This window comes from Elgaria multicarinata, chromosome 19 (assembly GCF_023053635.1).
Source record: "Elgaria multicarinata webbii isolate HBS135686 ecotype San Diego chromosome 19, rElgMul1.1.pri, whole genome shotgun sequence".
Taxonomy (NCBI): domain Eukaryota; kingdom Metazoa; phylum Chordata; class Lepidosauria; order Squamata; family Anguidae; genus Elgaria; species Elgaria multicarinata.
In genome coordinates, this window is record NC_086189.1 from 5,415,583 (window position 1) to 5,429,984 (window position 14,402).

The 14,402-nt window shown below is 49.6% G+C and overlaps 2 protein-coding genes across 10 annotated transcripts in view; one reads left to right on the forward strand and one right to left on the reverse strand.

Moving 5' to 3' along the window:
- Positions 1-7,412, forward strand: part of GOLGA2 (golgin A2) — a 44,407-nt gene extending 36,995 nt beyond the window's left edge. For all 3 annotated transcript variants that reach the window (XM_063144570.1, XM_063144572.1, XM_063144571.1), the window contains 6 exons: positions 100-253; positions 388-455; positions 2,004-2,106; positions 2,864-2,970; positions 4,783-4,954; positions 5,427-7,412. In XM_063144570.1, coding sequence (XP_063000640.1) covers positions 100-253; positions 388-455; positions 2,004-2,106; positions 2,864-2,970; positions 4,783-4,954; positions 5,427-5,674 — 852 coding nt within the window. In that variant the 3' untranslated portion in view covers positions 5,675-7,412. The remainder of the gene's footprint in view (positions 1-99; positions 254-387; positions 456-2,003; positions 2,107-2,863; positions 2,971-4,782; positions 4,955-5,426) is intronic.
- Positions 7,413-8,543: 1,131 nt separating this feature from the next.
- Positions 8,544-14,402, reverse strand: part of DNM1 (dynamin 1) — a 138,325-nt gene continuing 132,466 nt past the window's right edge. For 2 of the 7 annotated variants that reach the window (XM_063144573.1, XM_063144574.1), the window contains one exon: positions 9,249-10,663. In XM_063144573.1, the coding sequence (XP_063000643.1) occupies positions 10,591-10,663 (73 nt within the window). In that variant the 3' untranslated portion in view covers positions 9,249-10,590. Of the gene's footprint in view, positions 9,214-9,248; positions 10,664-14,402 lie in introns of those variants that run through there. The other 5 variants (XM_063144580.1, XM_063144577.1, XR_010026306.1 and 2 more) reach the window with 4 other exon arrangements.

The window sequence follows — 14,402 nt, forward strand, 5'->3', positions numbered from 1 at the left end:
AGTTTGGCTCTTAGCTGTAACTTGGTTTAGTGGCTTTTTGCGCTTTTAAAAGTCTCCTCCGCTTCATGCTAAGCCACCACGTATGGGATTGCATCTTAGGTGGCCTTCTTGACCTCTGCCGTGTCCCAAGCGGAGACTGAGCGCGAGGAGATGAGGCAGCGACTGGCCGAGCAGAAGAGGCAATGCAGAGGCCTCCTGCAGCAGGTGGCTTCGCTCAGGAAGGAGCCAGAGCTGCACGTCGCTTCGGGAGCTGGTGAGCGCGCTCTGTGTGCAGGCACACTTCATCAAGCGCGGTTATCTGGGTCCCAACAAGGCAGCGACCCTGCAGGTTGGGCCACGAGCTTATCCTGCCTCCTCTCCTCACATTGAACCTCCGGCCTTTTCCAGGTTCTGCCGCAGGTTCCGTTCCGGAGGAGGTTCACGAAGCCTTAAAAAGTGCCATGGAGAAGTTGCAGGTGAGTGTTCGGAGTTGCTCTGGGCTGTGAACCCCGATGCATGCCAAAGGGCTGGTTTTTGCAACAGACTTTACTGCCCTTAATCATGTGAAGGTCACTTCCGTTCGTGGGTGCCTGGCTTTGCCTGCTGAGGAGTTCCATGGTGTTGGGTGGGCGTCTGGACGTCACTCGGAGTCATCTTATTAGCCAGCTGTCTTCCTGCATCACAACACCTCATAACAGCCAATCCCCCAAGATGACTGTAACTAACATTGGATCAGCTATTTGCCATGCCCTGGTTCTGTTCTCGTTCTCTCTCTCTTCCTCCCTCTCTTCTCTAGTCCTTTTTTTGGCAGGGCAGAGTTGCTGCTTTTTAAATCAGAGAATTCTTTTACGGCAAAATTTAGCCAAGCAGAAGCGCTGTCTGCTAAATCTTAAATAAATAATGCCGATTTAGTCATTGGATGCATTCTGCTCCATAAGACTATGTATGTGTTTAAGGCAAGGGTGGGAAACTTGTGTCCCTCCAGATGTTGGACTGCAACTCCCATCATCCCTCACCATTGGCTGTGCTGACTATGGGTGATGGGAGTTGCAGTCCAACATCTGGGGAAACCACAAGTTGGCCCACTCCTGTTTTAAGAGATTCATAATGAAATCTGCGGCGTATTCGAGTGTCTTCCCATGGGAAGCGGAATGGAGTTTTGCCTCTTACCTAGTGGTTAGACCTGCCTAGACAGAAAGCTGCTGCTGCTTCCTTTTTTAGGACTCTCATAGACCTTGTTGTGGCTGAGATAATAAAATAGTGTCATCAGCATACATAACAACTATAACTTTCCTAGATCCCAGTTTCGGTGGTGGGGACGTAATAATCATTACTGAAACCAGTCGTTAAAGAATTAACATCGATAGTAAACAGTGTTGGTGCTAATAAGCATCCTTGACTGACACCTCACATAGTATGAAACAAGGCTGAGAGGGACCCTGAAAGACCTGTCCTCACCAGAATCTTCATATTCTGTCGATTGAGGTTTTGTTCATTTTATCCCAAAGTCAATCATGGCTGAGTTGATCAAACGCCACTGAGACGTCAATAAATGCCTCAAATAGACAGGTACGCTTCCATTTCACATATTCGTGGACCAAGTGAGAAAGTACAAAACAATGATCGATTGTTGAGTGATTGCAGTGAAAACCCGCCTGTTCTTCTGCAATCAGCTCGCTAGACTCAAGCCAATGGTTTTATTTCTTTAATAGGTAACTTGTATACGTTTTAGATGACATATCCAGCAAACTAATCGGGCGGTAGTTGGCTGGTTTACTAGGGTCACCTTTTTTAAATATAGGAACCGCTATCCTGATATTCCATTGCGGGAGGAAGTGACCGCTGTGACTAATTTCTGTAAATAAAAGCTGCAAGGTTGGGGGCCGCTTTGCAAACTTTGCAAAGAGAAGTGGCAAAGAGCTTCCTCTCCTGCTGAGCTGTTAGGAAGTTCTGATTGCTTCCCTTGTTTTTCCCCTTGTGATTTCCCTCACTGCTCCCGTGGTGACTGGTCATTGCGTCTTCAGTCCCGATTCACAGACCTGATGCGTGAGAAGGCAGAGCTGAAGGACCGGGTGGAAGAGCTGGAACACCGCTGCATACAGTTGTCCGGGGAAACAGACACTATAGGTGAGGCGAAGGAAGTGCCGTCCCCTGTTTAGGTTGGGTCTTCTGTTAGCGTGCTGGGTCTTCTGTTGGTATGGCAGAGTCTTGCTATTTACAGCACCATGTACATTGATGGTGCTATATAAATAAATAAATTAATAATAATAATAATAATAATAATAATAATAATAATGTTGGTCTTAAAATTACATTGTAAACTGCTCTGGAATATGAAGGGTGGTATATAAATAGCATCAATAAAGAAATAAATTGCATGTAATAAAATTGATGATGAAATACACTTCGGACACAGAGTGCGAAACAGTCCCATTGGATTTTGATGATCTCTGCTTTTGTTTTCATTTTTTGGGGAAGAAAAAAAAGCCCCAAGTTTTCCAGTCCTCATGAAGTCAAAGGAAAAAGAAGGGCAACCGCCCCTAGAGGGGAGGTTTTCAGTGGTTTCAAATGCTTTCAGTGGCGTGGAAGTATAACTCATCTCCCAAGCCTCTTGTAACCTCAGCCTTCCCACATGGAAAGAACCAAATAAAATGTAAAATAAAAAATGGCCATTAGTTCTATTTTCCACCCTTCCTCCCTTTTTGCTAGAATTTTGAACGTGCCAGTAGGTTTATAGATTGCCAAGAAAAGAAAGGCTGTGTGTGTATAACTTCCTATTCATCATGATTGCAGGTAGTAAATTTGACTAAGGGCAAATGTGTAGCTTTCACTGCCACACTTCTGATAGACGTGCTCAGCCTCAATCCTCTCTCCTGTGTTCCAGGCGAGTATATTGCCCTGTACCAGAGTCAGAGGGCGATCCTCAAACAGCGCCACCGAGATAAAGAGGAATACATCAGCCGACTGGCCCAGGACAAAGAGGAAATGAAGGTGAGCAAGGGATCCCCTCCCTTCCTACCAAAGGACTCTTGTGAAATGTCATAGAATCATAGAATAGCAGAGTTGGAAGGGGCCTACAAGGCCATCGAGTCCAACCCCCTGCTCAATGCAGGAATCCCCCCTAAAGCATTCCTGACAGATGCTTGTCCAGCTGCCTCTTGAAGGCCTCTAGTGTGGGAGAGCCCACAACCTCCCTAGGTAACTGATTCCATTGTCATACTGCTCTAACAGTCAGGAGGTTTTTCCTGATGTCCAGCCGGAATCTGGCTTCCTTTAACTTGAGCCCGTTATTCCGTGTCCTGCACTCTGGGAGGATCGAGAAGAGATCCTGGCCCTCCTCTGTGTGACAACCTTTTAAGTCTTTGGAGAGTGCTATCATGTCTCCCCTCAATCTTCTCTTCTCCAGGCTAAACATGCCCAGTTCTTTCAGTCTCTCTTTCAGTCAGCAGGGTGGATGATATGACAGGGTTTCTGCTTGGTACAAGGCCTTCATGCCTATTCCTGTGTGAACAAGCAAGAGAGAGGGACACTCTCCCCACTTATGGAGTCTTTTAAAATTACCTTGACTACTTCTGGGATAGGTAGCATTTGCTTCAGAAAGAAGCACCTCCATAAAAGAGAGATTTTCCTTAAGGTTGTGATCTTGAGGTGTTCACAGTAGCCAAGTTATTCCAAAATATAATGTATTAGATGTTTTAAGTCAATGATCATGGAGATAAAAGAAGCCATCACGGTTTATCTCCTCACCCCCTGTGTGTGCAGCTGTAAATTTGCATAATTACCTGTGCTGCAGTGCGGGTTGCTGCATTATCTGAATCCATTGCACTACATGGTAGGTGTGGCTTCATACCCACCCTACAACACCTACTGCCCGCCAAGGGTTGTAGGAGGGGTTCAGACGACCCAGAAACCCACGTTGCAGTATGGGTAATTATGCAAATTGTTTTACCTGCGTGATCGTCCGAACCCAGACTAAGCATGAATTAAAGACACAGATCAATGAACTTCCATTGCTCATGTCTGAACTGTGGGATGCTTCTGAAGCCGTCCCTGAGCATGTGGCTTGCCTGGCGGTGTGCACGAGTGGTTCGATAATGTAGGATCTGGGGTGTGGTCTTGAAGCGAGCAAGGAGAAGCCTTGCCATTTTCACATCCTTCTAATACAGGCTGTGCATAGAAAACGGGAGACAAAGGGAAAGGAGAGGATAAGGGAGGCCGGCTGGCAGTGGTCTCCTCTCTTTTTAAGGGAGCTCCTTCTTTATGCCCAGCTTTCTGGACAGCACCCTTGACGTAATCATCCAGAGGGTAGTACCCACGGGCATTGGGGAAAGGATGCTGGCATGGGCTGCAGCTGCCTCGCCCAGCGCTTGGCGCTGGGGTGAGGAGGTGCTGCCATCTGTCCCCTGGTAAATTCGGTGAAGTACACAGGGGAGGCGTTGGGAGAACCGACTGGGATGCACCTTGCCCAGAGCCATATCAAACTGGGCAGCAGCCCATGGAAGGAGTGCTTGATTGAAAACTGACATAGGGGAGGTGAACGAGCAACAGGCAGCAGAGATAAGCAAAAGTATGAGGCAGTAGTGATCCAGGACAGACGGGAGGAAACCTTAAGTTTAAAGCAAGAGATTTCCCTCCTCATTGGGGGAGGGTCTGGCCATGATCCAGGTATACGCAGCAGCATGGAGGATGTGGTGCTTGTGGAAGGGAGAGAACGGGTGCCGCTGAGTGAGTCCAGGCGTATGTCTTCCGTGGCACAGCTGAGCCTCGGTGATTCCATTCCCCCCCCCTCTCGATTTGCTGCAGATGAAGCTGCTGGAACTCCAGGAACTGGTGATGCTCTTGGTGAGCGAGAGGAACGAATGGTACGCGAAGTACCTGGCTGTGACTCAGAATGAAGAGCCGCGGTCTGACCTGGAGATCGAGGCCGCCATGATTGCGGAGAGGTGCCTTGAGCTGAACGCCACTGATGGGGAAGGTGAGCCGTGGCGGTAACAAGGGAGGGCGGGGGCTGCTGTCCCTTAAGAAGGGGGGAGGTGGGATCTCACTAAAGCAGCCTTCCAAAACCTGGTGCCCTGCCGATGGGTTGGACTGCAACTTCCATTAACCCCAGCCAGTGTGGCCAGATAATGGGAGTTGCAGTCCAACCCATCGACAGGAAGATTGCAATACAGGGACTGTTCCAGAGTTTGCCAGTGCAGAGCAGGTGCCGTGTGCACATCTCGCGTCCAGCTTCAGTACCTGGGTCCAGCCTTGGAACTTGAGGAGGACGATGCTTTTGAACGCGTTTCCAGCACTCTCTTCCCTTTCCCACTGAGTAAACCATCTCCCAGACATCAAGGCTGAGGGAGAAGCGCTCCTAGGGGTGCGCGCTCGACTCGTGAGCAAGCGTTGCGCCCCAGCCCTTCGCCCAAGCTGAATGACGCACCCTCTCCCGCCTTGCCTTCCAGGATTGCGCGAAGTGAGTTTGACTGACGAGCCGGAGCAGGGATCTGCCGCTCCCAAAGCCCACCCATCCCACATCGATGGCAAAGGCCTCCCGCCGGCTCCTCAAGATCCCACCGCTAAGCAGATCATGCAGCTGCTACGTGAAATCCAGAACCCCCGGGACAGGCTGGGCTCCCTCTTGGAAAACCCCTGCATTCCCTTCTTCTACCGGGCCGACGAGAACGATGAAGTCAAGATCATGGTGGTGTAACCTGGTACGGAGTCGGCGAGGGATGCAAAGGGCCCTGCGTTGTTTTCTGTCCTGCGTGCCTGGGCTGCGGCAAAGGGGTCACACGCGGCCCGAGCTGGGCGGGACGTGAGGGCCGGGCATCCGTGGCCTAGTCCTTCCCCATGCCTGTTCCTGAAAGAATCAAGTAGGGCCATCAAGTGAAGCTGAGGGAGAAGGCTTGGTTCTCCTGGCTTCTGTGGGCCAGTCCATTTCTCAGCCCATGGCTTTGTTCCACTTACCACAGTAGCCACTTGTCCATTATCTTCCCATATTTTATTCCAAGGCTAGACAGTATGGGGTCTCCTTGTGTCCCGCCACGGATCTCAGCCCTTCTGCTTTACGGCACAGCCTGCCTCATACCGGAACCTCCCAGCCTCCATCTTTACCCCCCACCCTCCAAAAGCAAACAGGTTGGCCAACTGCCTTTCTAGGCTTTGGTGTCTTGTGTTTTCCAGTTACGCTTTTGGGTTGTGCTTCTGGCTACTTGGAGCAGGTGATCTGAGGGTGGGATGCCTGCACTTTTGAAGGTTGACGTACTTTGCCGTCTGTTTTGGATGATTTTATTTATTTTTAAAGATGGGGAAGCCTAGTTTAAAAAAGGAAAAGCAAATCACTGAAAAACAAACAAACATGCTTTCGTCTTGATTTCTGGACTCTCAGTGACCTGTAACTGGATTTCCCTTCTGTCCGACACTGAGCCTGGGATATTTGGAATAAAGTTTTTTTTAATCTTGCAAGCCCTAGTATGGAACTAGGCAGAAGAGTTCTATGAAGGCGTGTATCTTGTCTACTACGGTGTGTTGAAAATGGCATTGCGGATGTGTGCATGAGGGACAGGGACAAGGATTCGCTCTGAACGTGCGCCCGAGTCCTCCTCGGGAGGCCTTCTGCGGGAGAACGCTCTGCACATTTGTACATAGGCAGCATAAGTTGTTGGCTGGTGATGATGTAGGTGCCCTTGTGTAGCTGCAATCCGGCGTTGGAAGTGCAGCCGCTAGCAAGACAGGCAGCTCAGTTGTCTGCATTTCACTTCTCTGCAACGCATTCTGCCAGTCGCTTATGTAATGGGATTTCCCCATCTTTCCATCACAGCCCTTTCTTTCTGGTAGAACCTGCTACAGACAGTCTGCCCAAAGCCGAAAAGCACACAGGGAAATTCCCTAATACATAGCTTCTTCCCCGTCCCTGCCCAGTTTTCCAGCGCAGCACGATTGTAGGCGAAATCACTGCACTCTTCCATGCTCTAGAGAGCTTCATGTCCCCCGGGGGACTCTTGAGGGCAAATCAGAAAAGACATCCAAGGAATTGGCACAGCCATGATTTTGATTGTCAGTGTTACTCCCTCAGTGCGTTGTGTCGGGGCACTAGCAAAATGAGCTTGAGAGCTCCTGTTTGCACGAGTGTACATAGTGTATCTGTGTAACATTTTGTATATACCTTGAATAAAGAAGAGAGGTATCCTTTGGCAGCATTTCTGGCTGCTGGAAGGCAACTCGTAACCTTGTATTATAAGAAAAAGAAATTATCTAACTTCAACAGGGTTGGGGGGTTGGGCAGGAATGTGATTTAATACGGAACATTGTTAAATATTTATTGGGTCTCTGGTTTCGAGGAACTTGAAAGGAAAACACTTATTAGAGAAATCTTGCATTCGATTGCAGAGGTAATTTAATCCTGTTACAAATTTGTTCTCTCCGAATAAACCTGTTCCCACCTAGCACACTCTGCATGTCCCTCTCTTGTGTTCTGGAAAAGGCGAACAATTTCCCTGGTTGAACAGCTGCGATTGGGTTGCCTGAGCTGAGCTCTGTTTCTCCTTTCCCTGTAGGGTCACCCTTCTCTAAAAAAAACCCCTCTGCTCTTACCTGGGGAACGGGAGGCAAGCTCCCAGCATCAGCTGAGCTGCTGCATTCTACACTAGCTTCAGCTTCTGGATTTTTTGCAGTGCCCAGCTGTGTCGGTTGCTATTTCAGGCATCCCAAATCCTAGCTGCGGTTCTGGAGGTGAAACCTCAAAATTGCATGTATCATTCCCAGTACGGAAAGGTACAACTGAATTGCTGTACTTAATTTTGGTTCTTTTAATGCCGCTTTCTCCAACCTGCTGACCTCTAGCTGTTTGGGATTACAACCTTCATCAGCCCTTGCCAGCATGACCACTGATCAGGGATGATAGGAGGCGTAGCCCAAAAACATCTGGAGGGGCACCAGCTTGGGGAACTTTCTAATATTTTCCTCCGAGAAACCGAATTCACCCTTCAGCTGTAGTTTGAAGGCTTTTTTATATATTGTTACTTCTGGGGAGCTGTTCTCACTTTCACCTCCTCATCTGTTTTACCTACTCAAGGAGGAAATCGGAGTGTGAAGACACCGAGTAGCGTGTTTTCAAATGGACTCAAACTCTGGCACCGCCTCCTATGATGCAAAGGCCCACGAGGTGCATTGAGTGACTCTCTTTGCAGGTCGTGTTCCACTGAAATGGCGCCTTTGCATATCTGGCTGCTCCACAGTAAGCAATAACTTAAGAGTAATTCACAAAATAGACGTTAGTGTGGTTTTCCATTATCTCTTTGGTCAGCGTAATCCATTTGGCTATAAAAGCCCTTTCAAAACTCAACTGACAAGCAGACTATTGTGGGTTTATGCAGCTGTAGGTGGTGGTGACACCTCCCTTTTTAAGGGAGTGTGTGTGTGTGTGTGTGTGTGCGCTAGTGCGACAAACAGGACTTTAACCCATTCTCCTAACACTGCTGCTTGGTACCACCTCAGATGCAGGGACCGCTCAGTATGTGTACAGCTCCCGGATTGTTTTGCCCCACACCTTGCCAGTATTAAATATAAGAGCCCGGAAGCACTGAGAGAGAATTTTATTTGAGGCATGGAGTCTCCATTATACAGAAATAATAGTTTATTTCAGCCAATAGACAAGAGTTGACAGATCACAGACGGCATGACAGGTACTACCAGCACTGCGAAGATTCACCCACAATTTGGGGGCAACAGAACAACCCGACTGTATACAGCAGAGAATTGATTAAATCTCAGGCTTGCTGCTGGGTTTGGGTTACATTTTGTTGAGTGCACATGTGTACGTATAATATATATAATCTTCCTACTCAAGTATTTGCTAAAATCAACATTGGAAGCATTAAAGGCTTAAAACTTCTGAACACCATATAGATTTAGATCTTTATATATATATATATATAGATATTTATATATTTATATAACAGTAAAGATATGTTTCTCATTACTACAATATAACTTGATTTTTCTTTAAAAGTTCCTTTAAAGCAACTGGGAGGAAGAAAAAACCAGTTTCACTAGTCACGTCTTGATATGTGCAAGCCACAAGCTACGACAGAACAAAGCTGTGTGTTTTTTTAAGATGTGCGTTGGACCATTCCAGGACAGAACAGCTAAGAGGCAGATAAAGGATGGATCTCAAGAAGGGAGCAGAATTACATGTCAAATGGTGGCTTTGGACTCTCCGGGCGGGAGGTGCTAGCTTTACCAGGGCGGCTGGAATTTAAAGGAAGAGAGAAGAACACACACACACACACACACACACACCCAAAAAAAAGGGGGGGGGAGAGAGAAGGGAGTAGGAGAAGGACAAAAAAGTAAAACAATAGTTAAAATAGGGAAAGGAACAAACATCAGAAGTTGGTGTCATGAGGATCCTCAACAGAAATCAAAAGCAACAGCACCGGAATAAAAAACAACCAATAACTTAAATTGTAGGTGGGGAAGACTTTAAAAGGAGGAGGGTGTGACTTGGCTTTCAGAGGGACAGGATGTCGAAGGTCTTCTTTTCCCCCTTAAAATGTTTTTGTATTTACCCCTTAAAATGTTTTTGTATTTACCCCCTCAGCACGTACATAAAGAAGCCAGTGCGAGTCGAGACTTAAAAGAGTCACAAATACATTTCCCCCCACGTTATACATACGTACCATCAGCATGCAAGTAGTAAAGGCTATTAGAATCACCAGGATACTCAAGACATCAAACAAGTAGTGTGGTTTGCAGTTGTTGGGGTTTATTTCCCCCCCTGTCTGAAGCACTGGTGGTTGCAATAAAACACTGACACAGCAAATTCTCCTGGAAATATTAGCTCGTCCATTTTTGTGTGGAGAGGAACTCTTATTAGCCTCTCTGGCTGTGCAGAAAGTCAGTTTCAAGTGCTAAGACAAGCTAGCTACTGCCAAAAGCCTCAACCCTCCTCTGGTACTTCAAAGAACGGAGGGCAGCCCGTCGCCGTTGAGTCTTTCCACTCGGAGATAAGGACGTGCTTCATGGTCTGGAAGACTGCATCTTTACAAGACCCCTTTCCCGACTGCTTTATCGCCCCTCCGCTTGCAAAAGCGTTCCACCGTTCCCAAAAGTCTGCACTTCCAATCAAACCCACATATCAGACGTTCTCAAGAATGTTCAACGTTTTGCGTTAACTGTCTTGCCGTGTATGTATCCTCGGCCGGGATTGCAAACACAGGGCTTTTGTGTTTTCATCTGAACTACCGTAGAAAAGAACCGCTACGTAGCTACGGATTGAGCGCTAGACGCTACAGCTAACCAATGCAGGCAGGACACCGTGAGCAGGCCAGGTTGGACATTGACATTCCAGTAACACAAGGCTCCCAAGAGCTCGTGTCCTTCAACAGTTCCTCATGCCACTGAACTAGGACTACTCTATGCTCACAAAGCGATACAGGACGCATGAGAGAAGACAAAGAAGAGCTCAGTCACTAATGAGCATTTTACGACATGTGGGAAGGGTCGGAGGAAGGGGGGGTGAGGATGTGTCTGAGAGAACCGGGGTGGGTGGGTGGGTAAGGGTTTGGGGGCCAACCGAAGAGCCCCAAGCAAGGTACTTGTCACCAGCTGTCTACAGGCCTCGGGTTATAAATCTAAGAGGGATGGTTCAGCTGATCGGATTATGGTGGGTCGCGTAGGTGAAGCAGGGCCCTTCCGGCTGTGGGAGCAGAGAGAGAAAAGACAAAACAAAAAAGATGAGAAGAGAACACACACACACACGTGCACACAGGTTAGCATGGCGGCCACTCACAGTCACGCATGCTTCTCCACCTCACCCCGACCAGAACCTTGCCATTTCTTAGGGCGCAGAGCGCAACGTAAGCGGTTATTAATCAGTGCTTTAAAAACGGCCGAATTTCACTAGCCGTTCCTTTTTTGGGTTGGGAGGGAAGACGAAAAAGCTCTAGCACAGATTGTACGGAATCCCCAACGATCCCTGGGATTTGTTGATGAATGCACCAGTGGCGCTCATCGGATGGCTCGCCAGAAAACCGAGGCTCAACATCCAGCAAGATGGTGCTGGTACCCAGATGAGTGTCGAGAAGCATGGGGCGCACAACCACGGTGATGCTACTGTACCAAGCGAGTGAGGAGCAATGTCACACAGAATGAGAGGCGTCCTCTGGGAGGTGCTGTGTCAGGAGCTGCCTGCTACTCTGGAGCAGGAGCAGCCCGCTCTGGCGGAAAAGCGGGTGCTGAGCTGCTTTTTGGGGGTCGCGACAGCTAGCTGAGCCCAGCTTTTTCAAACAGTTCTTTAGTCCCCTAGAACAAATTTATTCACAGATTTGGTTATAGCGAGCCTTCCCCGTTGGACAACTTCACCTCCTCCCCCAACACACACACCCCGCAAACGAAGGGCTGCTTCACACTGGCAGATTGGCCCAGGGTGGCGAAGTTGGCTTGAGCCAGTGCTGGGTCAACTTCTCTGCTGTTGTGCTTCTTTCAACCCAAGTGCTACTGAACCTGGGTTTACATCACTCCCAACTCCTCCTTCAGTAAGAGGCAGACGCCAGGGAAGTTCTCTACTTTACCGCTGGCAGCATTATCTGCACTTTCAGGCTGGATATTTTTGTCACTATCTTGTGATAGTTGCCTTATTTTTTTAACTGCGGAAGTTGCCCTGAGTGCATTGATCCTGGAGGGTGATATAGAAAATGTTAAAATAAGTACTTTGGTGCATTCACTTTAGGCATCCCAAGGCCTCCAGGGGAGGGGCCGTGGATCAGTGGTACAGCCGAGTTTGGTCCCCGGCTGCATCTCCAGGTACAGCTGGGAAAACTCCTGCCTGAAACCCTGGAGAGTTGCTGCTGCCAGTCCGTGTTGACAATACTGGGTTGGATGGACCAAGGGTCTGACTCCATATAAAGGCAGCTTTCCATATCCCTCTGTTGCTGTTTCTGAGGAATCCTCTGTTACCTGCCCTGGCCCAAAGGGGGTGGATCCTGCGATGTATTGATAGATAAACCTGGCATGGGGGTGGGGGTGGGCTGCTGCCTATGGACCTCGCAGGGCTTCAACAGGGGGGTAAAAGAAATGGGGGCATTCTTGCAAGCGAGCATTTGCCGCCTCTCCCAATGGGACCGCTTGCGCTTTCCCAGAGGCGTCGGCCTTCAGCCGCCTCCCTGACGGAGCCCATCTGCCCTGCGGTCGAGTTCCTATCATCGCTCAGCCCCAACTTGCGGTGGGAGATGCCAAACGTAGCAGAGGAGGGGAATGAACCAAGCAAGCCCCTTCACTTTGCAGGCGAAGCCTTCCGGCCTTCTCCAGCCCATCGCGAAATCGTGGCGCTTTTCGGCAGCCGGGCTGGCGGGCTGGCAGCATTTCCTAACAGCGAGTCCCAGAAGGAAGCGCGGCCTCTGGCTCAGGACTGAGGTGGGCTGGCCAGAAGCCGGGAAAAGACGGCGCCCCTGAAGCAACGCGCTCGCCGCCCACTGCCACGGCGATGGATTGCCATGTCCCAGCCCCCACCCCCCGAGCTGAGACATGTGCCTCTGCAGCACACACACACACACACACACACGGCAGAAGCCAGCGACACGTTCACCGGGTGGGTGTGATGACAGAGATGAGTTGAGGACTAGCAGCTCCAGCCCAGTTACCACTGGCCTCCCCTTCAAACAAGCCGTGCCATTGGCCGTGACGAACCCTGCCGGGGATTGCCCCACCCCACCTAACTGGGTCTGTACATCCCCAAATAGCGCTTTTTAGCCTTTCCCATTCACACGTGGCGACAAATACGTACAAGAGCTTTCTCTCTCAATCTAGTTCACTTCACTTGAATTCGGCTACCCGTCCTCTCTGGAAGGAAGCCGCTCTGGTAATAGCGGTGTGATCCAAAGCAATTGTGGGCTTGCTGTGCCAAACACGGCAGGAACGCAGCACGCTGAGGATTTCACCTTCAAAAACCAAACCAGTGCATCTAGTCCTCATGCTAATAGGGGGAAACCTTGAAAATCCCCTTCTTTCTGGGTAGCTCTTTCCCTACGCCCAGAAACACGCACACAGAAAGAGGGGAGGGGGATCAATTAACTGAAAACATGATCTATAATAAACTATGTAGATTTAAGGAGATGTAAATATCTTTCCTGCATCTGATTTATCCCAACCTTAGGACCGGCTCTGGCTGAACTGAAGGATTGACTTCTGGGTTTATTTGCCCACACAGAAAATGCTCAGCCCTTTGAATACATGGTGCGCGCTCCTGCTATTTTGGGCTACAGCACCCATAATCCCTGGCTGTTGGCCATGCTGGCTGAGTCTTATGAGAACTGTAGGTTGCCTTCCTCTCTGGTTGCTGCCTCCCCTATTGTGTTTTCTGTACCTGAACTGGAAAACCGATCCCATAGCTGTGCTGGCCGGGGGCCGCCTTGGCTTCTTTGCCGCTCAACACATTCGCTGCTGCAGAGTTCAAGGAGAGAGAAAGGGAGACGGAGAGGGGGACAGGTGGAGGGCGAGCGGCAGGCCTGGAGAAGACTCTCTGGCTGCAATGGAGGAAGAGGAAAGTGGGCACCGGGGCTCAGAAAGCCAGGTTTGGGGGGGGGGGCAGAATCCAGCACAGCCGCTGCAAGTGCAAGGTTCGAGAAAGGATGTTTTTCTCTCTCGGTGTTTCCACACTGCCAGGTTCCAGACACGTCAACTGATTCATTGCTGCCTCCCAAGGCAAGAGGAGAGAGCCAGCATGCCAGAATGGTTAGATTCAAGCGCTACAACCTCCAGACGCGTTGGACTGCTACTCCCATCCTTCCTAGAGGGGCACACTACTATGGGCCTGTTCAGACAACACGCTAAGCCATGGTTAGGCTGCTAGTCCTTAATGGTTAATGAGTGTATTTAAACCCCGGTTATGCAGCTATGGTTAGGAATGGTTCACACAACATGCTAAGCCATAATGTTTAGCTCAAAGTGCTTACTGTGGCTTAGGGTGTTGTCAGAACATGGTTTGTGTCACTTAGGGCTTTGTACAGCGTGGCCGCCTGGGTGGTGGGGCAACCCCAACTAGACAACAGACAAGGTGGCCGCTTCAGGCAGCAGGCATCTGGGCACGTTAAGAGGGGCAGGCAAATCAATAGAGCCCCCAAAGCTCAGGGCAGGAGCCGCACACCTTGTTTGGGTGGCACGACTCAGTTTCTCCTCCAGGGCCTCTATAGGGCGATGCTGGATTTGCTTGACAGATTGGCCTGTAAATCCCCTGGAAAGTGTGTGTGTGGGGGGGGGGGGCGCATCCCACTCCACAGGGACTGGGTACGTCGTATAAAGTGTACGCACCATGTCAAAATGGAGATGCACAGGGCAAAGCAGTCCCACCAGCATGCCAGCTTTCCCCCTGCTGCTACGCCTAGAGGGAAAGGGCCGTTAGGAACGGAACTCGAGGCCTGCAGGGGGTGGGGATGTACACG